General features: G+C 43.0%; 2 protein-coding genes across 2 annotated transcripts in view; one reads left to right on the top strand and one right to left on the bottom strand.

Annotated features, from left to right (window-relative positions):
- ddah1 (dimethylarginine dimethylaminohydrolase 1) overlaps positions 1-16,105 on the bottom strand; it is a 65,560-nt gene extending 49,455 nt beyond the window's left edge. Inside the window, exon 1 of the mRNA XM_070832650.1 lies at positions 15,595-16,105. Within this exon, the coding sequence (XP_070688751.1) occupies positions 15,595-15,888 (294 nt within the window). The 5' untranslated portion in view covers positions 15,889-16,105. The remainder of the gene's footprint in view (positions 1-15,594) is intronic.
- Positions 16,106-22,788: 6,683 nt separating this feature from the next.
- ccn1 (cellular communication network factor 1) lies at positions 22,789-25,569 on the top strand. The gene is made up of 5 exons (XM_070831788.1): positions 22,789-23,016; positions 23,199-23,439; positions 23,763-24,107; positions 24,229-24,431; positions 24,550-25,569. The coding sequence occupies exons 1-5, from the start codon at positions 22,969-22,971 to the stop codon at positions 24,850-24,852; spliced, it is 1,140 nt and encodes a 379-aa protein (XP_070687889.1). The 5' UTR covers positions 22,789-22,968; the 3' UTR covers positions 24,853-25,569.
- Positions 25,570-25,905: the final 336 nt, after the last annotated feature.

Genomic DNA, 25,905 nt, shown 5'->3' on the forward strand with positions numbered 1-25,905 from the left:
TTATCAGGCTGACTGGGGAAAGTTAATAAAGAACAACTTAATAACTCATTCCTCATTACCAGAAACATTTTCTGTCACTTTTACAAACTAAACAATTACTGAATTACTTGAAATAATCAAGAGTGTTCAAAAATAAAAAGAATCATTAATTGTCAACTACAAACCACCACAAATACTGTGCGAGGCAAACTCTCCCGCTGGAGCAAATACAAGGCCAGTCAGTTACTGCTGCTGATATGACTGTGACTTGTACAGCTGATACTGGCAATCAGGCTTCCCAGAGTGCTAATGTGCTGATCCAGTCTGCTAACCAACTGATAGGAACATCCTCTACTGGCCAGCGGGACTCCACTTCATCAGTCTGCCTGCTGACCCTGCAGCCCCTGACCTGTGATCACCTGCCAAGACTGTTTCCAGAGAAGGCGGGCAACGAGTGAGAGACTGGCCAAGTGTGATTTACCCCCCCTAGAGTTTTTATTATTAACCTGATCTTATGACAAAGATATGATGGCACGCGTACATAACCACACGCGCACTCGCAGAAACACACGTTCCTTTGCTTTGAGCTATCAAACATTTGCTGTGGGGAAGTCATGTGCAGAATTAGCCAATAGCATGGTTGGGTGTATCTGTGTACATGGCTAATTGCACAAAGAAAAAGTACAATTTTGTTAAAGATAAACTTAAAGCTCACTGTGAGTATGCATGTGTCTGTGTGTGTGTGTGTGTGTGTGTGTGTGTGTGTGTGTGTGTATACACACGTGTAAGCCTTTTCTACCCTTTCCAATTTTCCGGAAGTCTGATGGAGCCTCCCACTGCTCTGGGCCCCAGCGGATGAGTTCTTATTGTGGGTTTGGAGCCCCAGAGCAATTAGATGAGTTTATGGTAAGCGCTAAGAAGCGGAGAAGCTTGTCATTCTGTCAGAGCTTATTTCCCCCTCACTCCAAATGCCGACCTCTCTGGGCAGACAAGGGTGAACGCGGGCCACAGCCATGTATTTAAAAGAGAGTTGAGGGAAGTGGAACGTTTCTGAATCCTGCAGTGATTCAGTTTTTACTCTCTGTAACTAAATTTTGTTGCTAAGCAGTTTGAGCCAAAACATGCTTGCTGTACTTGATGTCTGGCAATGTAAATCATTTATATACAGTAATGGTTGTCTGATGGGGACTTGCAAAAATGAGACACTGAATGAATCCACAGTGTCTGGGTGAAACACCCTCTTAAAAGATCTAAGATTTTAGTGGTTATAATAAAATGCATGCATTTCAAATAGTAGTAAAAAAATCCCCAACGCTGAACCTCCTGTCATATTTACTGAGCTACAATGTCTATCAGCATATGTTCTAAGTGCTGTGGGAGGTTGTAGGTATTCACAGTCTGCAGAGGGAATCTGTATAAACACACAACAGCTTCAAAAGACACCTTCAAAAGTAATATAGCACCAAACAACAGTGAGGTATCCTTCCATGGCATGATACAAGACTGAAATCCAAAAAAAAAAAAAAAAAAATCTTTCCACGAGGAGACTAAAACCACATTATAAACAGAGAAAGCCCTAGCATAGCATTCCCTACATGAGAGAAAAAGAAAAAAAAAATCTATGTTGCACCTCCCCGTGCAGTCCCAAGAGCATTTCCCAACACTGTTGATGTCTTTTTTCCAAGTGGTGTGCCAACAAAATACTTCATCCGCTCCACCTCTGAGGCCTGTGTATCCTCCTGAGTCTTTCTATGAGATTCACCTCTTTACCGAAGTATTTGCCGGAAAACTAAATAAACACAGTTACACAATGGAAAGGGGGTCTTATGTAACTGACACCGGCCATGCCATGGCCCAAATGTAACAATTTTCACGGCCCTGAACTTGAACACCCATCACCCACACATGCATGCGCACGTGCACATAATGTATAACGCCAACCTACTGTGTAACATGCAGCGTTGCCTCCTCACATCCTGACGGATTAGAGAATGATTCCTTCAGGAATCTTTGAGATGACACTGACAAAACAGTGCTGACGATATAAAATATGATAACAAAAGTCACTAATATGCAACAAGAGCGTTACTTGAAAAGTGTATTTTTTATTTCACTGTTACAAATCAGATGTTTATTAACTTATCTAATACATGGTTCATAGAAATCTAAGGCCTTTTGTTGAATATGATGCTACTGGCCACATCTGTCACTGCTGTATATCCTGAATGTATTAGTAATATAGGCTTTTAGGCCGTGATACATGGGCGGGCATGTTTATCATGCAGCTACAGGAATCGATACCTGAGACACCTCATTCGGCTTTGGCTTCAAAACAAAGCACATGGTATATTAAAAAATGGTAATGAAACAAAGGGACATAGACACAGACACACACTTCCTTCCACTGCTGCATGTTAGAATACACAAGATAAAAAGAGTAGGCCTATAATAATAAACAGCTGGGATTTAAGTGCTCCTATAATAATAAATACACATCTTAAAAGGGCATCATAAAAACAGCAGCATTCATTAATATCTATTAAAAAGTCATTTGTGTAGTAGGATGTCTGAGGTTGGAATAAAAGGACGTATATGCAGTATAAGATCGTGTATGAAATACATAAAGGAGCCACATTCTCACAACTATATTGGCTTGAACCAGCAAATGTTTGGCATAAAACAATCAACAAAACTGTATTAATTATGGAATTGTTCCAGCCCTGACACATTTCTGCTGGCTCTGCGGGTGCTCTGTGCGTGACTGAGGAGATTGGCTGGTAGAGAAGAAGTGTGTGTTTTCAGTATGATCCTTGGCGTGAGAACAGACTGAGAGCGGACATCACACCACACTGTGACAGCCGAGGGCAGACAGGGGAGACAACACACACCTCCCTGCCCCGGCCCGATACCTGCCCTGCCCCTCCGGACCTCTCACACATCCACGCACACACACAAACTCTTACCCATCACACACATGTGAATGCGTGCATGCACACACATACAGTGCCCTTTAAAACCACTGCCAATTTACATGAGACTTGCATTATTAGGTTTATGATGATGTAAAAAAAAAAAATTGTAGTTTTGATTTTTGATTGACAAAAGCTACGAAACAGCTGTGGCCTGTAAAGACTAATAGTTTTCCTCCTAGTTCTTTCACCTTTCTCACAATATGCCTAACACGTCTTACTAACTTCTAATTGCCTGTTTGTGAACAAGTCCAAAGGTGCCGAATGCAAGGATCATCACACTGCAGTCAGGCATATCAAACATCTCTGAAAATATGCAGTTAATGACTGATACTTGATTGTTTTGGCTGATGTGGCCTCTTCAAGTCTGAGCACTTCTCTCTGCTTGTCAATTATATAAGCAATGTATGGCGTCAGAGGAGTTGGGAATATTGGCAGACACATTTCAAATCACTTCAGTTCGGGTGAATGTCGATGCCAACATGCATATAAATCACCATGGATTGCGGTAATTGCCCAGTGTAGCCCCAAGCAGTACGGTACATACTTGTATGTGTGCAAGAGATTTACAGTTTTATTTATAAGCTGCAACCAACAAGCTTGGCTACATGATTAAAACAGTGGTAAGACAAAATATTGGCAGATAGATGTAAATTTAATTCCTGGCTGTGAATAGCATTTCCTCAAGTGCTTCATTTCCTTTTCTTTGGACTATCTTTTCTGTTAAGAGTTCATTTAAATGGAAACTTTTGACTGAGGTGGTCTACGGATTATCCAGAGTAACACTGACATTGTGTTTCAAAAGACACGTCTTGTCTTGTTTTGTTCTCCATTGTAGTGAGGTGACAGCAGAAACGTGAAATGACCCTTTAAAGGTTGTTTGATGTCAGCAAGTCAGAACAGATGTAGCTGGGACACACTACTGTACTCATGCACAAATTACACGTAGGTGCAAGAGATGCAACAGGCGAGCACTCTCCTCGTGGCCTCCTGCCGACTTCTGACACTATAAGAACATTGTGGCACCCAGTCGACACATACTGTCTCCTGACTCACCCTCATGTGGAAACTAGACACCTGAGTCTCACCTCCTGTGTCTGGGAATGAATGGACTCACATGCACGCACAGTAAGCACGTTTGTGATGTGCTTAATTGTTCACACACACATGCAAATAGACGCATTGTGGGGATGAATTCACGCAGACCAAAAAGCAGTAAGCATAAAGATGTGTGCTTCTGTATTAAATTAAAATCAAAAGGGGATTAAAATAAAATGGGATTTTAGACACACAAAGTCATCACCACAGTCCGTTTACAGGTCTTGGGAAGTAATGCAATTTGAAATCTATACACAATCTCAAAAGACATGCTAATACCCAAGTAATGCAGAGAGATTTAAGACTGAGGGGACAGTTGTAATTTTTTAAAATGGCTTCAGTATCAGAATATTATCAGGTTATACATTATTCCCTCTAAAGACTCATGAAAAGAAATGAACAGAATGCCCCTCACTTCAGCATAATGAATACCATCGCCCTGAATCCTCTAAATCACTGGATCATTAGCACGGCCTCTATTAATCCAACTTATTTCAAATTGTTCAACGATTGAGGAGTCCGACTAAGTTCTCCTTAGGGAATGAAAATCACAGTGACATCTAACATTAGAAACGGCACAGCATCCTGCTTAGAATAACGGAAATAAAAGAACACCACATATTGTTCAACAGCTGAGACTCTCTCGCTGCGGCATGATTAAAAACTACTCTGCAAATGGCACGAGTCACGACTGAATGATGGAGCGGAGAAAAATGCTAACTCAAGGAGGGCGAATCTGGACCAATAACAGCATCTGAGAGAGATCACTTTCATCAACCACCGATGAGTAGTCCTCTCCAACGAGGCAGAGTGCGGAACAAGTTCATACAGTGACAGGAATACTAGCTACATGCTGTGATGGATGAGCCAAAAATTAAGAGAAAACACGTGAAGCATGCATCAAAGACAAAGTATTCACATTGATGATGAATTATCATCAGTTTGTGATTAGTGAAAATGTCAACAAAAGCAGTAAAAAGCATTCCTGGTCAGTTTCAGGTTAAATCTCTATAAATCTGCAGCAACATGACAAGTTTGTTGGGCAAAGAGACAAAGAAAAAAAGAAAACTTTGCTGGTAAGAAATGAGGAGACAACAAGAGAGCTATGATGACGGGAATATAGCATATACTGGAGTGTGCTGCAGAGACAAATCACTTCACGCTCCCGTCAGACAGATAATTTTGAAACAATATTGGCTGAGTGATCTGAGAGTTGAGCAGATGTGAAAACAGTGTTTTTGCCTGGGCAGTGCTCTGGAGGCTTTGCATTTTCAACAGACACCGCTACAGCGATGTAAAAAATATGACGGAGCCCTGCTTTAGCTTGTCCTCCCAGGACGCCATCCAACAATGAGACACGAAATTGACATGATTGAGTGTGTACCTGCTGTCTGTATCAGCGAGAAAAAAAGGATAGATGGATATGAGGGGACGGGGGGACGGAAGGGGGTGTGAAATGCAGGTATGTCTGCAGGTGAAGGCTTTTCTATGTGTGGAATTTAGTTCTAATTCATACGCATACCACTATGGGTTAACTCTGCTGGTATGTCGTTTTTTTTTTGGGTTTTCCATGGTTTAAACAAAGACTAGTTATACTGTGAATGACTAAAAGGGCGTGAAAGGGCAGTTTATTTTAAGGTGCATGTTGAAACGGATGTGGGGATCGTAGCAGTGTGTCATTGTGCGTCAGGGCTCTGGTTCACGCTGGCTTAATCTTGACACGTAAATACAAAAACTTCACCTCTCCAAGTAATGTGAGGCAAAGGGGTGAAGAGTTTATAATCTGCTCAGAGTCTCTGAGGCAGGCTGCTCTGTTCCGAAAGTTACAGTAGCACTTGATGCAATTTCGAAAAGGAAAAAGTGAAGCAGATAACTTCTTCAAAACTAGTTTGAAATCCTTAAAAGGTCATTTTCAACTTGTGACTTATTCCCCTTGTTTTAACCGTTACAGTACAATTGGTCTTGTTCAGTATTTCACTGCTTACTTCACTCTTGATGTAGCTCCAAGTCACCAGGAGCACTGCTCTGTTTCACACAGACAAACAGAGCCAAAACAGTTTCGACCATGTTCTTTCAGCACTGCACCGAGCCCTGCCTACACCACACGTCTGAATCGTGTGCAGAATTAGATTATTTCAGCTAGCATGAGCTCACTGGAAAGTGGACGATTTAAGTAAGTAGTCTGATGGTGGGTTCCTTTGATGTTCCGTCAATTTAAAACTACCAACTGAGGAAAAACACAATCACGTCAACCTCCTGGTGGTAATTACAAGTAGGATATGAGTTGTGTTTTGACAGGCTCACACCTGCAGTCACACACTGTGGAAGCAGCACGCATTTCAACATTTCCATATTCAACTTTTTAGCTGCACTCCCAGGCTGCTTTAATAGATTAAAAAGGATGCAGACAGACTCAGGTACTGCTGCATCTAATGATTCAGTAAATGTCAGAAAATGGTAAAATATTCACCTCACAATTCTCCACATCCCAAGGTGATCGGTCAAGAAACTTTACAAATTAAAAATTGACAGTGATATAAAAGAGGCAAAAGCGAACAGTTTTTACATTTGAGAAGCTCTAAACAATTGTTTTTTTTAGCTGCACTGGAGGCCCAGCTCTGTTCTGCTACTCCATTTCTTTAATCCAAACTAAAATATCAACAACTACTGACTGGACTGACATTGAAATCTAGTTCACACATGATGTCTATGAGGTCCAGTCCTGATACATAGAGTCATTACAGCAGTATATTATCAGCAGCTTCCTGTATGGTAATGCAGAGTAAGGGCAGCAGGTGCAGCACTTACTCAGACACAGGTATATCTCATACTTGGCAGCCACATCCCATCAACAGACCTTGAGGTAAAATGAAGGCCGTTATAACAGTCGTTGTTATTCGGTGGCAGCAGAGAAAACTGGGCATTTAACCATAACTGTCAAGTGGACTGACAGGAAAGATTGATGGTTATAGCCTGCGAGATTCCTTTTGGCTCTGCATCTCCTGCAATCAATGAAGTTGATGTTGACAGTTTGTATCTCTCGGGGAGTGTGTTGTTTGTTTAAGAGTGAGAATAAAAGGGATGGGGTGAGAGTGAGAAGTCAAAGAGTGACAGAGAGAGAAAAGAGACGGGGCAGAGAGAGAGAGATCATGAGAGCTTGCAGAGATTTATTTATTAACTGAATTCTGCTATGTTTACAGGGTGCTGCAGAATGTGGCAGAAGAAATCGTGGTATTACCGGTGGAGTATTTGTCCGGTTAAGTGAGGGCCACTACTAAGTAGCATCCACTGAGTCTGCAGTATTAGAGGTGTTTGTTGCATAATCTGCCTTCAAACGACTCCCGTCAGAACAGTTTAAACTAAATGAACATGAACATGCCCAGAGCATGCAGCCAACCAACAACAGCATTTGAGAGCTTTTCCACTCTTTGATATGTGCTCGGGCATGGGTGCTCAAGTACAAACATCTTTGCAAAACTTTTAACGGCAATCTATTTTCTAACATGTATTTTGAAGGTTTTACATTAAATTACATTTATACAAATGTGTCTCTGAGAGCCATGTGTCCCCAAAATCTAAAATCTTTTGTATTTTGGAACAATAACGGATCTGATTCTGACAAAAGCTGACAAAAGCTACAAATTAACTTTTAACCCCAGACCTTCAAGTGCAAAAACAGGTTTTGTCTGGGCTTTTGCCTCGCCCCCTCTGACCTTAGCGCGACTTTTCTCAACACTACAGTGCCTGCCCACTTCCTGTGTCTTCCACTGCACAGTCTCGCATACCAAAACCAGACATTCACACACCCACGGTGCCGGCTGAGTGTGACCCGGTCATCCTGCGAGGCTGAGAGGAGTTCCTGTTCACGAGTGTGCCACAGCTGTCTCGCAGGCTGCTGCACCGCGCTGGGTTGGTGGGGTTGCGGTGGGGGAAACCCGTGGCTAAAAGGGGGCAAGGTCCAACGTGACTGCAGGGGTGGGGGTGGGCGGCTTTCGTGGTACACGAGGGGCAAAGTCGTTGATTTGTGACAACAATGGCTCTGCATCTATAGCTTTTTAAATGTAAATGTAATCAGCTTAACCAGAGTTAAACCTTAGAAGACTTGATGATATCCTTTGTAAGAAACTGAATCATAGACAGAGGACGGGAGAGGCAGCAGCACCGCCATGTTACGAATGAGCACGCCAGACGAGAAATCAGACAGCCAAACAGTGAGAGGAAGGGCAGGTTAAATGTGGTAGGAATGTGACAGACAGTTGGGGATGGCACGTTGACCCCGGCCCTCATGCTACTGGCCGGTTCCAGGTGTCTCACCCTCCTCCACCATTCACACGCGGATGTAAAGCCTCCCTGAAGGAAACCAGGTCGTTTCCGTTAGGGAAATCATATAAGAGCTGGGCGGACGGCGAGGAATCTGCATCTGCGGGCCGTCTAGTCAAAACAAGGCTTCTGTGCTGTCTGGTGTTAGTTTGGGGCAGCTACATGAGGCATGACCAGAAAGGGGCCCGCATGGACATATAAACTGCAAGGACTGAACCTAAATATTACGTCTATAAAAACATGACCTAAATACTGTGTCTGTGGTGCAGAATTTTCCATCCTGTCTCCAGATTTAAATTGACACCTTTTACACTTTTTATGACAGATTTTAGCACTTTTTAATAACCATTATTTTCACACTCCTTACAGTAGTGTACCATTATGAGGTACAGTCTGTATCAACTGGCACTTCCAAAACAGATAATGGCTTCACTTTAAGTCAGTACGGTGTCTTAGCAGTGCCAGTAAAGGGAGGCAGGTTTAGTAATGGAGGATGGTGTATGTAGACTGCAGTTGTTGACGAAGCTAAAATCACACATCAGTGCCTTGATCACTTGTTATGAACTCGAGTCTTTTCGCTTCGGTGAGAACAGTGGCAGAAAAGTCGAAAGGGAAGAGTGGAGGATCAGAAAGGGATTTTGTTTTCAGGCAGTTAAGTTAGTTTTCACCGTCAGTTTGAGAGGCTGCCAGCACAACCCTGAAGTTCAGGATTTGAATATAGAGAAAAAGTCACCCAACTGTAGCTCCTGGGTGACAGCCAAAATCTTTAAAAGCATTTGAAATCACTACTTGTCATGGCTGCTCAATTGAGGGTAGAGTCTACTTTTGACAGATAATATCACAAAAATAGTACTGCAATAAATAAAAGTGCTGCACATGCTCCATCCTCTAAAAGTGCTGTACTTTTATTAACAACAAAACCAGTTTCAACGACACTCACATAAAATCCTTTCAGCTTCATTGCTATTCATTTGAACTTTCCAATGTTTTAAGGTTTAAACCTTAAAACTTTTGAAACAAAGATGGGGCAGAATCTAGTGTTTCATTTGTGACGTTGGTCCGTTGTCTTGTTGACGCACATACAGCGAAAATGTCATCGATCCACTGGGTGATGTGACTGTAAATACTTTCTACAGAAGAGATGAAGTTAGATGGGGTTGGTCTGAGAGGCAGACAGGAGCAAAGCCAACTTGATCAAAATATATTGAGTGTGTCTTCAGCCATGGTAAATGCGCTTATTCTGAGATGCTTGAATTATACTTGCCCTGCTCCCACAGCAATAACCAGTAATCACCTACAATGCAATTTTAAAAAAGCCTGAAAATATGCTGAAACAAGACTATCACAACTTGCCAATTCCCTTGCAAAAGTTATCTGCAGAAGTTATTTGTCTTTAGGCTATATTAACATATGGATATAATGCTAATTTTGTAACTTACAACTCTAATACTCTTATATAAATCAGCCTGTGCAGTGCAATTTGGAATTAGTTTTGGCTTGAAATTGGGCGCTCACCCTTTTGCCTGTTCTGACCACCACGTTTTCCAAATGCAAGCACAAAGAGCATTTTTTGTGGCTTTAGCTGGTGATGGCAATGGCAGCGCATGTAGATGAAGCAGCTCGTGGCTTCTTCAATTTTTCAGCTTTATTGCTAAGAAAAACATCAACCATGTTAAAAATACACTCATAGACACTGGAAAATGAAACATGGCTTGGATTAAGTGCAGTGGACCTGATGACCACTGGCCATGGCGTCCTGCGACCACCAGTGAGACCAAAACACTGCAGCTGTTGGTAGGACCACCCCAGGAGCACCCAGAAACAGCCAAGCTCATGTGGACGCAATGGGACTCAGCCTGCCCAAGCACAGGAAATCAGCGACTGTGCCCACGTCTTTATAGAGATCTGGCTGCACATCCCTATAAGGACCTGGATCAAGCCAACCTTAACGTTTTTGGACCCGACAGGTGGAGTGATCTGAGCTGAAGGAGCGCAGCAGACACCAGTCGGATGAAGGGAGGCGGACAAAAGCAGACTCTGTGTTTACGTCGATGATGCTTGTAGCTAAGACATCATATTTTCACCACCATGTTGATGCTGCTGTTTACTTTCATCCAGGAGCAATTTTAAAAAATGCATACTGAATTATGTATATGATTAACTGTATACTGTAAATTATTAATTTGTAGTTATCTGTTCTGTGCGTGGCATGACGATGCTACAACTTCCATTTCATTGTACAACCCTCATTGTACAGTTAAATGTCCTTGTATACTTGCATCCTTGGTGACACACACATAGAATTAGAGTTAGGTGATCTGGCCTGTTAAGTGCTGGCTCAATGTGAAGGGGCAGCAGATTGATTGTGATTGCTCAGCTCTTCACTCTGTCACAGTGAGTGAATCCAGATATCCTGCAGAGAAAACTCATTTTGGCTACTTGTGTCCAATGCTGTTTCTCTGTTTCGGTCACTTAAACCATTGTTTTGTGGCTCAGATTGCTTTCAGAGGAAAGGTGCAACAGAATCGTGGGCTATGTTCTCATGAATTCCCTTCAAAACTACATATATCTGTACACAAATTACCAATATCCACTATAAACAGTATAATCAATAGGCAATATTGAGAAAATCACTGTGTTAGCTTTTTAATTCCTACAAATTTGGGAAGACCAATTCCTGCACTGCTAACTAACACACTTGCGGTTTGGGGACGGACTAGACAGGAACAAGGATTTGGACATGATCCCTCACCAGTAACATGAGGCCAACTACACTACATACTTGGTACCCTGTGCTACCCTAACTGACCCCAGCAGCTGTCCCTCTGTTCAGGCGTTACCCTTTTAACCCTCCCATACATTGAGGTGTTAGACACCTGAACTCCTTTACCCAAGTTGATGCTGAAAAAATATCAATAAAGTATGCAAGCAAGTGAAAGCATGCAAGTTTTCATTGGCACATGGAGCGCAAGCAGGTCCAAACTTGCATCAGAGTATCTACATGGAGCAGTGACGACACAACTGTCTGCAACAAGCACAACAATAAAATTGACTGAGAAATCGTACTCATCAGATCTGCAGTATACTTCTTTCCTGCCAAACATAAATACTTGAGGACATTTTTAATTAGAACATTAGCTGGCTGCTTAATTCACTCTTCTTGAAATTTATAGATAAGTTTTTGGACAGTGGAGGTCACAAAAAAGAAAGTTTGCCAACATCTTCTACTCTGCAACCAACGCTTAAGGTCAGGAAGTTTTGACAGAAAAAAACTTAAATGCTGTCAGCAGCCCAGGGAAATATTTTCAACTCAGTCACTCTGTGCAGAATATATCCCAGTGAGACAGTGAGCTATCTGAACATCTTGTGACTCTTCAAGTCACAGTGAGTTAATATGTACCACAGACCAGTTAAGTTCTCTGTTCGTACTGACTAAAGACAAAGACCCACCCCCTCCCACAAAAGACTCATAAGAGCAGTTAAAAAATGTCTTCCTGTCAGCCTCGAGAAAAGATTTTTAATCTAAATTCTGAAAAAGCTTTATGAAAATTATTCTGCATCTTATCTAATCACAAAGTAACTAAAGCATGAAATAACAGCAGGTTTTAACTTGTGCCATTTTTCAATATGATATCCTAAATGGGTTCACAATGAACAAGGAAGTAAAGGTCATCTGGCAATCTGCAGCTCTGCATTCAGCATGGTGAACAGTTTGAGCTTATCAGACTAACGTTTAGTATTATGGAATAATTAACTTTGGCTCCTTGCTGGAGCGTTTTCAGACAATGCTGCAGTCTGCAGTGAACAATCATGCAGTCCATTTAGACAAACATCCCCCCTAAATAATAAAGCTTTTAAGCCACAGCCTAATGGATAAGATTACTGCAACCTTCATGAAATGTTAAAAAAGAATGCCTTCCATTCCATATTGACTTATGAAGATCAACAATGATGAGCTCAACAAATGCACAGAATCAATTACAAAAAGCGATGGCCTCATCCTCAAAATGGTGGATAGGAGAGGGATCAAATTGTGGGAATCAACTAGCTAATCGCCCTCGCAGTGACTCTACAAGACGATCGGGGCAACAGGAGAACGGGGAACTCAAAGCACACCTGACGGATGAGGCCAGCAGACCAAGAACAACATCCCACGGCGTTAAAAACAAACTAAAGTGATGAACAGTAACAGTAAGGTGATTCCTACCATCTTCTATCAGAGCACCTCTGAATACCCACATCAGTTCTCCTGATGCACTGCACTCCTGCCCTCCACAGTATCTGATCCAAATGTTTAGAACGGCCCCCCCGACAGTTCAAAGGATCTGGACAAACTCCAAGTTCTCATTGGCAGCAAATACAACTATCCTGGCTAATGATTAAGTAACTTGAATCCATGTTTGTCTTCATAAAATCAGGATTAGACAATCACTAACATGCACAGCACTCACTATGGTACATTTATTCCTGCGAGACTCCCGTTCGACTCTCAAAAATGACAAGCAGTGACAAGGCTTTTCTTCTAATGCAACTGAAACCAGCCGAATCTTCCCTCGCACATCTTGGCAGTAAATTGGCAACAACAAATGGAAGACAGAGGGCTGAAAATATGGGAATCAAGGCAGAGCAAATAGGGTCTCTGCCAACCATAGAAAAGCCATTCCTGATCGTCACTCATTAATCCTTAAAGGTAAGAAAGCAGACTCATCCAATCAAAGTGGCCCAGGATGAGTAAAGCTTGATAGTCTGGACTCAGTCTAACACTGAACAAGTAATACAGTATTTAGACACGCTGTTGCGGTGGAGTCTAATTTGCATGCAAGGCTGTTGTAATGTAAGAGGTAATTATGTGCTGAAAATCAATCACCAGTGAATGGCACGTGGTAATTATTTCAAGACATGCATGTCTGCAGGGTTACAGGCAGAGCCTTCAAAACGTGATGGCGTAATTGTAACTGACCAAGCAAACACAGTGCAGGGAAAGCACTCGTTATGACTACAGGGAGTGACTGATCACATAATCGTAGTTAACTTCCACCCGCTCAAATAAAAGGATTTATTCTCAAGAGGGCTGATAAAAAGGACTAAAAACTGCTGTTTCCCATTTTCCAGAATTTTTTTTTTTGTTCAAAAAAAAAAAAACAATGTCCCTGATAATTACAGTGCCATCTGTTTGAGGGTGAATAATGAGGCAGGGTGAGCTTTTTAAACTTACAGCAACACTACCAAATTAAAAGTATTATTATCATCTTATGATATGTTACACACCAGGGAGGTTTTCAGGCCAGCAGTTTGACTGGTGAGAGACATACACCTGCATTGCCGATAGCAGCGCCCTATCTGTTGCCGTGGCAACTGCTGTAAACAGCAGACCCGATAAGAGTTTGAAGAAAACTTTTCAGGCAGCCTACACCCTGAGGAATATTACAAAAGCCACGACACCCATAATGACAGGGTACTTTACTGGTTCTCAGTGTTTAGATACGTCTGCATCACCAGGAACAAGGGACTGCATCTCAGATTTTACGGCTATGATCATTTTAACTCTAAATAATGTGTCTCTGGTTCATTACACTGCTTTCAATGTTTGCTTTTACTAGCAACAAATCGAGCGTGGTTACATACAAAAAAAGTTATATTATTAAACTAGATTATAAAGGCACTCTTCTCAGTGTGAAAATAAAATCTTGGACCATAGTATTGACAACCAGTGTTAACTACAAAATTACTACCATCCTTTAATTTAACCACAAACTGCCAAATAACCTAAACTGTAGGAGAAAGAGAATGACAGAGAATGACATCTCATTATGAACAAATGCATCCAGTTCAGCTGAATCACTTAGAATTCTGTCTGGGACCGTAAATAGCCAGTGCATCTTTGATTTTTACAGTCCCGTTTTTGCAAGCATATTCTTTATTCTCTTGCACCTCAGACTTTGCCTATTTTTCCATTCATCCCAGCTGACACTTCCCCTGAGCACAATACAGCTTAGAAACCAAACCACAGCTATCTCTGTATGAAACATGAAAAATTTGACAGTTCAAATGTGATAAAGGGTTTCGGCAGAGGGCTGATGGCGTGCACACATGTGTAACTCTCACCACGTTCAGCATAAATGAAATGTGGTGTTCGAAGGTGGCAGCACCGAGCTTTTCAATCAATATCCCTGCAGCCAGTGAGGCTGGGGACCATTAGCACCAGTGAGCCAAGTAAAGTGACTCTGATGTGAAATGACAGGGGCTTTCACTGGAGCTGTCCTACTGTTTCCCTCATTGCCATTCACAGATGCATTGTGTGCGCGCGCACACACACACACACACACACACACACACACACACACGATTAACCCAACATTGCAGCTACCCTCACTAGGCAACCGACTACACTCACACTGTTGTTTTGTGTCATAAAAAATGTCTCGATTCATTAATTTCAGCAGAGCCATAAAGCCTCTCGCTTCCTAAAATACATGTCTACATTCGTTGGGTCTCGTCATGATCCCAATCAGCCAATAACTTTGCAAGTTACAAACTAAAACCTTCAATTAATAATCAGCCTGCACACAATATGAAAAAAAAACTAACAATATGCATCCATACATTACAAAGACAGGTGCTCTGCATAGACTAGAAACATGCAAAAAGTCACCCTTTTCACTCTGTCACCTTAATGAGGAAGCCTTAAGTGCAGCATAAAAAGGCATTGTCATCTCTCAAATGGGCGTTGCCTCAAGCCTAATCACCATATCCCTTTGTATGGGCTGGAGCACACTGTGGATCTACTGTGATCTCGATCTGGCACAGCTGGTGATATGTGCATCTCCCAGAGATGCGGGCTTTGTACGAGATGCATCTAACTAAAACTTAAGTTTCACGCATTTTAGCTGAACGTTTAATTTGGCATTTCCTTGGCTGATAATTAAGGCAATTATGAACTGATCCAAAGACTTGGCGGGGAAGCTCCTGTTTTTTTTTTGTTTTTGTTTTTTAAAAAAAAAAGAATCACCTTAATTATCACCCACTGACTGCCACATGGATGACCCACCTCCACCTTCCCCACCACAGCATGCATACCTGCAGACTAGTAATTGCAGGGTAAATGAGCACAACAGGCAAACCAGGGGGGAGGGGTGGTGGTGGTGGTGGTGGGGGGACGCTTTCCTCTCCACTTTCACATCAAACTTTTTATTTTCGGCGCATCAAACATATGCCCACACTTCCCTACCTCTCTCCTCCTGCTCTCTGCCCCGGGTCTGCTGATGAGCGCCGTGTCACCGCACACCACGGCCGCGTCCTCCACGAACACGCAGTCCGGGAGCGACTCGTCCGCGGGGAGCTCGACCACCTCCAGCCCGAGCCTCGTCCGCAGGACCTCGACGTACGCCTCGTGCTCCCTCTGCGCCTTGGACAGGTCCACCTCCGAGTCGCTGCTCCGGAGCGCTTCTTTGGCCAGGGACCCGGGGATTCCCCGGACGATGGCGTGGGTGTAATGACCAAAACCTGCCATTAAACCAGCCATGTTTTGCTTTCTCTTCACTTGGCACGCTCAAATCTGAAAAAAAAAAGGGCTGAAAAACACCCCAACAGACAACTCAGCCAATGAATGAGAGAAACTGCTGTCAGTTAACCCGATGCTGCCTGGCTTGCTTATTTGTCCCCTGTTAGTTTGTTGGGTTTTTATTCTTTATTTACAACAGCTCTGCTACAAACAGTGTCAGTCAGCCCTGCTCCGGTCTCCAAGCGAGCGACGGCGCTTCGGTGACGCGCACCGACCATCACGTGTAGCCTGAGAGTCTATCAGCCGTCAGTGAGGCGTTCAGCCCAACAAGTGACAGTCAGCAACACACTGAACCTGTGGCTCAATCAATTTCACACTGGATCAGCGAGGCAGAGCGTGCGAGTAAAAGCCGTGCATGCTTTAAAAGTCTCTTTATAATGGAAAGAATCAATTATTTCTCCATATTTTAGAACACAAGCCGCATCCCCGTGGTTACTAAAGGGATCAGTTAGACTTTAAATACCTAGTATGGGTAACTGATCTACTCATCTGCAACTATTTTTGATAATCAGTTACTCATTTTTCGTTCTACTTTGTTCCAGCTTCTCAGTTTTTAATGTCTTGGTGCTCATGTGACAGAAAAGTGAAATCTCTGGGTTTTGGAGTGTCGGTTGGACAAAAAAAGCAATTTGAAAACAATAGATGTTATGTGTGCTTTTCTTTAAGGTCAATCCATTAGTTGACTGATAAAATAATATTTTCATCAGTTCTCAAATCAATGGTGATTGTAAGCATTGGTTTCCATCTACTTAGTGACGTCTGGAAGATTCCCCCAGAAACTGCACACACAATCTCCCAACAATGACATTTATATATGATGACTTCTAGAATTAGGTGGCTAATTAAGATGAGCGATATGAAGAGGTTGAGAGGACCAAATAATTGGATGATAATCATTCCCACATCTTCTGGTCAAGAGAACATATTTTGGGAAAATATGACATTTTAAGTTATATGTCAGGTTGTATTTCGATGTGATAAAAGAGGAAGTGGTATAAAGAGGTGACCCGTATCTGTCTGCAAAAATGCAATAACCAACTGCTGGAACTTCCGAGACTTAATCAATGAGCAGACATAGTAGATAACATGTTTGTAATGGAGCGTTAAAATGGGGGAAATGGATGACCTTCACTGCAGACAAGAAGAATGTTATCACATCTGGATCCGCATAAAGCGAAAGGACATAAAGGCGGTAGGGTAAGAAATCCATTCCCCACTTGATTCCCAAAGTTTTGTTTAAATTTCAGTTGTTACCAAAAGAAAAGCGCCGAAGAAAGACCACGAGAGCACATCTCTATTCTTGAGCCAGAGAATTTCGAGACATATGTATCTGCTTCACTCTTGGCAGACTTTATGAAATAATGTACACAGACTTCAAGGGGAAAGGATATATATCAAGGAGGATCTCTGCTTGTCCCGCAGTGTGAGAAGTGCAGCGAGAAGAAGAGTGTGAAAGGAAGAGCAGCGTTAGTGAGTGAGTGTGTGTGTGTGTATGGGAGGAGGAAGGGAAGGTTATATTCCCTATGGTGCCATCTAAGGAAGGTTCTGGGCCCGGAGAAGCTGTCTGAATGGATGGAATGTTTCTTCAGACGTCCCAGAAGTACATTCTTCCACCACGGGACCTTGGTTTGTCTTTTCTTGTTCCAAACTCACTCAATTATCCCCGACTGCTCTAAACATTCCAGGACATTCCAGGAGCCCCACATTCCTTTTTTTCCTTTCCAGCCAGGATCACCAACCACCACCACCCTCCTCCCGACACTAACACCTGCCCCCACCCAGACTCCTCATCCCCTTTTTTTTTTTTTTTTTTCCATCGTTCCTCATCATGGATGGGCACGGCTCTCTTTTCTCTCCATGCTGAGGAATTTGGGATACTTTAGATGAAGGAAAGCCCTCATACTTCAGGCACACCTGGCTGCTACGTTGTGCAGCTATAAAAGAAATGAGTGAAAGCAGACACGATCCTCCAGCTGCCGGTGAAGCGGCACCAAAAGCAGCACCTCTTATCTGTCTGGTATGATTGGATTCACGATGAGATCCTAAATATCTAAAATGACACAGACATGCAAGATTACACAGGTGCACAGAGCACATTTAACTCGAGGCAGCCAGGCCAATTTAGGAATCTCATTACCACAGAATATAAAGTGACAAACTCGCAGGAGATACAATGATAATATTGTTGTTTCTAGAGGGAAAGAGTTGCATTTGGAGGCATTTTGATAGCAGCTAAGAATTAGGTTTGATACAAGATCTTTTTCAGCTAACTAAAACATTTGGATTTGTTGAGACTAAGAAAAAATGTAAAATATCTCCATCCGTGTCCTTTAAGTAGGGTATGTCTACAGGACATATCTAAACTAGACACGGCAGGTTGAAGGAAACTGGGCATAACAATAAAGCTAATTCCAACGCTTTATCACTCAATAACTGCTGGAATGCCCTGAGCTTTACAGATTAATACCGTGCCAGAGTATCGGAGAAAGAAGTTTTCCTTGAACATGTCTTCACTATAATTAATTTAGACAGTAATGGGAGACATGTCTCCTCACAATCGCAGGTGGTAATTACATTTTTTTTTTTTTGACAAAGAGGAGTTTCCTCTTTTGTCATCTCTTGACAGAGCTGTAGATTCCTCTGATATCTACAGTGAGGGATTAGCATGTGAATGTTAACAGACCCTTCGCTAAGCTTACCGTGTTCCCTTCGTATGCTGCTTCACATCACATGGGCTTCGGGCCAGTTACATAGCATCTAAAAATAACTTCTGTCATATATTAACATGTGATATTGTGGCCTGTCTTGTGTTGCTATATGTATTGCTCTCTTCCCCCTTAAGCCTTTATGATTTGCACCCCAAGAAAGTTGACTGTAATCTATCTCATAAATATATCAAGTCTGATATGAACAGACTTAAGACTTTCAACGCTTGTCTGTTTTGGACAGGTCTTGTCTGCCACACAGTTAGCTTCGGCACTTTCTTGCCATTTTCCTCCAGTGTTCAAACTCCAACTCTTTGCTCATATTCACCGAAAGAGGTACGAAGTGTGAAGCATAAGCGATCTCTAGCTTACATAGCAAACACATCTGCATCAACATAAGATTAGTCCAAGATTGTAGAGCCATTCAAAAATGGCTTCGATGGAGAAATGGGCCGCACCATTGCACAAAAGTTTCATCGTGTTAGCTGAGTACTAGCTCAGCGCTACCTAAAATCCCACTGAGCAGACGCACAATGAACCTCACTTGAGATGCTAACCATGTGTATGAGCAAGACCACAGACAGAGGTGGACTGCTGCCGGGATATGTCCTAATTATTTGGAATTGTTTTAAATAAAAATGTGCACTTTGCAGCGTTAAACATAAACTCAAGGCTGTTTCGTTTAATTACGCCGAGATAATAAAGACAAAAGGGCCAAACACTTCCAATAAGCCTGGAGTGCACCTTTTTCCCTTTTAAAGAATTGGCAAAGCCTACTGATAAAACTTACATAAACCGCTTGCGATGAAGAGAGCACTGTCATCCTACATCCTTTTCAGGTCTGTATTTGCTCAGAACTTGACTCAGTATTTTAATCGTTTGGCCTCATCTCTGCCCCCGTTCACACGAGAATGACCCATAACTCAGCGGCTTCCTGCTGCTCCATGAGCTGACAGAGAAAGGAAGTGTTGCGAGTACACACCGCATACCAGTTATGACATTTATCTTGAATATACTACAATGGAATCTGTTGTTTAAACATGCCGGGCTGTCCTGTTCCATCTGTCACTTCGACATAAATGGGGAGGCTGAGGGCTGCTCGCCACGGACTTCCTGAGAGCCGAGTCTGAGGGCCGCTGTCTCTTCAGCTGGGAGTGTTCCTGGTGGGATCTGACAATGGGTTTCCATTACACTGAGCCACAACACAACACACAATCTCTCAAACTCTGGCAAACAATGAAATCACTTAAACATCCCAGCTGGGCGCTGTGGAGCTGCTCGGATAACCATGCTAGGGCATAATCCAATGATAATTTCTGTGGAACTGAGAGACCCCCTCCTCATTTTGAGGGGGCAAATGTGTGTGTGTACTGTATGTGTGTGTGTGTGTGATGGGGGCTCTCACACAGCCTTAGTGGAAACTATTATGCCAGGGCAACTGGAACACGGAGACGCATGTCCAGCTTTTGGAATATTTCCTGAGCTGAATGGGTAATTAAGGAACGAGGATTACTGCGTGTTATTCTCCATTGACGTACAATGACAACACTGTTTCCTATCGCCGTAACACATGGGCGGATGCACACATGCGGCCGTATGCATGCTCGTAGACTCACATACTGTATGCACATACACACTTTGGAGACTTTGGGTCAACATAGCAGAGGACAATCAAACAAACCATGACACATGGCCTGCTGTCCGAGCAATTCAGAGACTTTAAAGGGAGATTCCAGTGAGTTAGTATTGCCCTTCCACAAATGAGGACACTTTTGAGAGATATTAAAGAAGGAATGGTGAAAATCGATGGTTATGTTTTTGTTAAAAACGTCTGATACAAGCCCATTTCTTTCAAAGCCACTCTGTTAAAAATATGTATCTAACCTCCGAGCCCAAACCCAGACAGTGACATTCAAACTCTTTCAAAGCTCCTTCTAGAGCCATGGAGGAGACTTTACAGCTGTCTTCACAGGCTGAGTTGCTCTTGCTGTTATAGTCAAATCAATGGAGTGGCCCTTTAAATTCTTCCTTTCTTTACATTTACATATGCAAATTGCCACATGTATTAGCATAATAGTCTAGAGCCTGGAAACACACACAAGAAAGCATTGCACATGTGCACTCATAGACACACCCCCTGTCCAAACAGGCTGCACAGACCCCCAGTCCAAATACTCTCTCTCTCTCTCTCTCTTTCTCTCTCACACACACACACACACACACACACACACACACACACACACACACACACACACACTCACACACTCACACACACACAGGCTATATGAGTCTGTTCACAATGTAATCATTTCAATAGCATTTTTGAAATATTCAGTAATTCCTGACATATGGACATTGGTCAATCTTTAAATAAAAAGCACATCATCCACAACATGAGCCCACACAGTCCGCCTGGAGACACCTACCGCCTGGACAGCTATAAGTTTAAAAAAGCAGCAGTGTTCAGTGTCAACCTGCCCACGGAGCGACCCGCAAAACCCACTATCCGGACTTTTCCTGGACTATTATGGTCTTTTTAAGGATCTTTACTTGCTTGTATGACTCATATTCATAAAAAAAAAAAAAAAAAAAAAAAAAAAAAAGGAGTCCGGTGATGATTCAGCGTGTTGCGGGTTGCTATAAAGGCTGGTTCATAACTCATCAAACAAACTCAAACAAAGTGCGGAGAATAAGCTGAAAAGCAAAAGTACAAACTCACCGGAGAGGTTCTCCAGCCGTGTCGCTCAGTGCTGCTGTCTCAGTATACCGTCATGTTAAAACTAGACAGCGGGCACAGGGGAGAGACAAGTGAGATGTCCGATCCTTATAAACACAAATAAACACTCTGCCCTCATGCAAAATGTCCTCTTTGGAGTCTGCCAGCCGTTCATGGCAATAATAATGGTTTTTATATTGCGTCTTTACGCACTTCGTTTCCATCTGGTGAAAGTTTTCATCAATCGGAATAATTTAAAAACTTCGGTGGAAGTGACTTATTGAGACAAAGACCAAGTATTTGTCTCCCCCCACTAACACCACAACATCTCTTGTGGAAAATTGGATCACTTTACCTACAACGGGACCCCCCCCACCACCCCCCCTTTCCTTCCCAATCCCCCGAAACGTGATGGACAGATTGCGTGAAAAGTCAAATTGCCTCAAGGAATGAATGCAAAGGAATTTCCCTCCATGAAGAACATATTTAACAAGCCTTTAAGCTGTCAGGAATGCTTTGTGGTCTGCTGGCCAAAGGGAGAGAAATATGTTAATAATGTAGGCTACTGCCATACCAAATATGGCAATATTGTTACGTCTGAGCTCTGGTGCGCATCTGGAAACGCTTAGCTCCTCTGAATAAAGGCACTGGAAAGCCAGAAATAGACGCTGTTAAACGTATTTCTGCCCACACCTTTAGACTCCCAGAGAAAAACTTACAGCTATTTTAAACGTGGCCACTGCAACATGCCACAAATATGTAATTAACAAACGGTTTTAATCAGCAAAAGCATTACAGACCCAAACATCACCAGAGGTCTGATAACATTCCTACAGCCACACTTTAGAAGTGACGACCGGAATGAGTTTATTATCATTTTTCAACAGCCTGGAATATGACTTTAGGGTGTTATCTGACATGTTTTTATATTTTAAATCACAGGACAACCATCAAAGTCTTAGTCTGTCAACTGGTGCACAGAAACCAAAAGTTAGAAAAACATCAAATGATCTCTTTCCAGCTATCTGTGTATTATTTAGTGAAAAGAGGGGGAAAAAGACACAGAAATCCCAGAAGAAATGTGACAATAAAGCACCTAAACTCCCTTTGCTTCTACAGAAAAGTCCGGTGAACTTGAGTTGATAGATGTGAGAAGCGAGCAGGGGAAGAAAATGAAAGGGGGGGATAAACAAGAAGGGAAAAATGTGAGACGGAAAAGTGTGTTCAGATGGGATCCAGGGGGGAAAAATCCATTTGAGAAAGAAAAAAGAGAAAGGTTTAGACAGGGTGGAGCTTAGGTCTTGGATGGAAAATGCGCCGAGAAACATTCCTGCCATAGTTTGGGAACAGTTCAGCAGGCAGCCCAGGAACGACGTCAGCTTCCCACTACGGTATAAAAGTCCGGAGGTGGCCGGACCTCAGCAGACTGCAACCACTTTACCGAGAGCTTCACCTACTCTAAAGGAGCTGCGAACACTAGAGACTACCAGCAAACAAACCGAGAGACAGACGGCTGAGCGAGGAAATACCTAAGGACTCCTCCGAAGACAGACTTTACCGACTTTTCTGAAAACCAGGAACAGGATTCCTCTTGAACGCGCAGAAGAAAATTTATCCAAGATGCTGATGCTTACTGTTGTCATTACCTTCCTCGGAAGCCTCAACTTGGTGAGTTATTTCTCCATTTCAACAGTTATAATGTCTTTATCGTCCCAAAGGAGAGGGGGATTAAGAAAAGATTAAGGGGATGAAATGCTGAGAGATTTACTGTAGTTTTTGGGGGATATTCTGTGTGGCATGACTTCAGAGGTTTCAGTCTTTAACAGAGGATTTTGTTGTTGGCTGTACAGGTCCTCTCCTCCCCCTCCTCCTCCTCCTCCTCCTGCCCCCCCATGTTTGAGTGTCCGCTGGAGATGCCCAAGTGCGCACCCGGCGTGAGCGTCGTCCTGGACGGCTGCGGCTTCTGCAAAGTTTGCGCCAGGCAGCTGAACGAGGACTGCAGCCTGACCGAGCCTTGTGACCACACTAAAGGGCTGGAGTGTAACTTTGGAGCCAGCTTTGCTGCTGCTACTACTCGTGGCATCTGCCGAGGTACGTATAAAGACCATCCAGGTCCAGATGTGCATGCTTTTCAATTAGTTCTTAGTTCTCAGCGAAGTGAAGGATGGTTCATTCAGGAGTATGGGAAACTATGTGATTTCAGCACTGTGGAATGCAGATAGAAGGAAACCTAGACTAAACCTCAAAGTACAGACAGCCCACTGTGGAGGGAAAAGAGACTCCTCAGGCAGCCTGAAGAATTTCACAGTTTAACTGATCCTTACCTGGCAGCCATGTGATGCGTTCAGCAGACTTCTCTGAGCAGAGCAGGAAAGAATAACATTCCTTTCCTCTTGTTTTTTCTTCTGCTGCAGCCAAGTCAGAGGGCAGACCCTGCGAGTACAACAGCAGGATCTACCAGAACGGAGAGAGCTTCCAGCCCAACTGTAAACACCAGTGCACATGCATCGATGGGGCGGTGGGATGTGTCCCGCTGTGCCCGCAGGAGCTCTCCCTGCCCAACCTGGGCTGTGCCAACCCCAGACTGGTCAAGGTGGCTGGCCAGTGCTGCGAAGAGTGGGTGTGTGATGATGGCAAGCAGACAGACATCCTGGAGAGGATCTTTGGCAAAGACCCACTGACTGATGAGTTGGAAAAAGACCTCACCAACAGGAACGAGCTCATTGCTATTGTCAAGGGAGGACTTAAGTCTCTACCTGGTAAGAAAGTTGTCTTTTACCCTCGAAATTCTTTGTTTTTCCTGGATACATGCATAGAATATATTAAAAATGTAGGATTCTAAGATGCTAATGTTTTTTTTTTTATTTCTTTTAATCACAGCATTCAGACCACAGCCTGAAGTCCACATGTTTGACAGCCAGAAGTGCATCGTCCAAACCACACCCTGGTCCCAGTGCTCCAAGACCTGTGGAACAGGCATCTCCACCAGAGTCACCAACAACAACACCGAGTGCAAACTGGTCAAAGAGACAAGAATCTGTGAAGTGCGGCCATGCACCCAGTCACCTTACTCCAGTCTGAAGGTAAGCTTGAGCCGCCATGACTGAATAAGACGGAAGCATGCACGCTGCTGAAAATGCATCACTTCTGGGTCTCGGTGCACAACTGACCTCTGTCTCCTTGTTGTTTATTCTTCTGCAGAAAGGAAAGAAGTGCAGCAGAACCAAGAAGTCCAGCCAGCCAGTGAAGTTCACCTACGCCGGCTGCTCCAGCCTGAAGAAGTACAGGCCCAAGTACTGCGGAGCCTGCGTGGACGGCCGCTGCTGCAGCCCCCACGACACCAGAACCATCCGCGTCAAGTTCCGCTGCGAGGACGGTGAGACCTTCAACAAGAACGTCATGATGATCGAGTCCTGCAAGTGCACCTACAACTGTCCCCATGCCAACGAAGCCTCCTACCCCTTCTACCGCCTCTCCAACGACATCCACAAGTTCAGAGACTGATTGGGGAAACATGTCCTAACCCCTCAGCAAGAGAAAGAGACCATCAGCAGTACTGGCAGCCAATGGCAGTCCAGATGAAAACAGGGGTGTAAATTGACTACCAATCAACTACCAGCTTCTTGTTGTAACTAGATTCCCAAGGAATTGCGGGCTTACATCATGAGGACTTAATGAAGTGCACTGTTTGCTGTGACTACATCAGCATTCTTAAATAAGAACTGCTTCGTATTAATGGAGCATCTGAAGTAGCTTCGTTATGGAGCAAGATGTAATTAATATTTGTACATTTATGTTAGTCGCTGATATCAATTCACTGTGTATATTTTGATCCTTTACATCAGACATGACACAGACTGTAGACTTGTGTGTGTATATGTAGATATGCACATGCGCAACTTCAATTAGCATACCATCCTGTATCTTAAGAACAAAACACCGAAATGTAACCTCTGGACTTGTTTAACAAGTATGTGGTTTCATTCCTTCCTGACGTGGGCATTATTGTTCATGTTTTGTGGCAGCTATTGAACTCCCTTCATGAAAAAGACAAAGCGAAACATGTCAAAGGATGAATGAATGTTTTTATTATTGTTATTAATATTATTTATCAAAAAATGTAGCTACTTTATTTGGATATTATGTGTCATACTGGAATAAATTGTAAAATGATTTAATTTTATATGCTACAAATAAAACTGATTTATTTATGAAATATGACCTTGCCTGAGTTCAGTTCTGTTCAAACACTGCAGGACGGTGCAAACACAGTACAATGCTCACATGCACGGGGGGCTGGGGGAGGATATTAGAAGCCACTATTTCCCGAGAAAATCCCCCTGTTATATCATTCTGTAGACCCAACAGATTCTCAGACAGACACTGAGCAGGGTCAGTCTCTTCTTATATAACACAACCTAGGAGGCTCTCTCTCCTGACTTTCTGTGCTTTGGAATGCCATTCTGCACCAAGCTAGCTTGCTTTCATTTGATCTGGCTAAGCCATACACTTGACTGATTCTGAGAGGGGGGGAAAAAAAGATTAAGTCCACGAGTA

Source organism: Pempheris klunzingeri, chromosome 6, assembly GCF_042242105.1.
Source record: "Pempheris klunzingeri isolate RE-2024b chromosome 6, fPemKlu1.hap1, whole genome shotgun sequence".
Taxonomy (NCBI): domain Eukaryota; kingdom Metazoa; phylum Chordata; class Actinopteri; order Acropomatiformes; family Pempheridae; genus Pempheris; species Pempheris klunzingeri.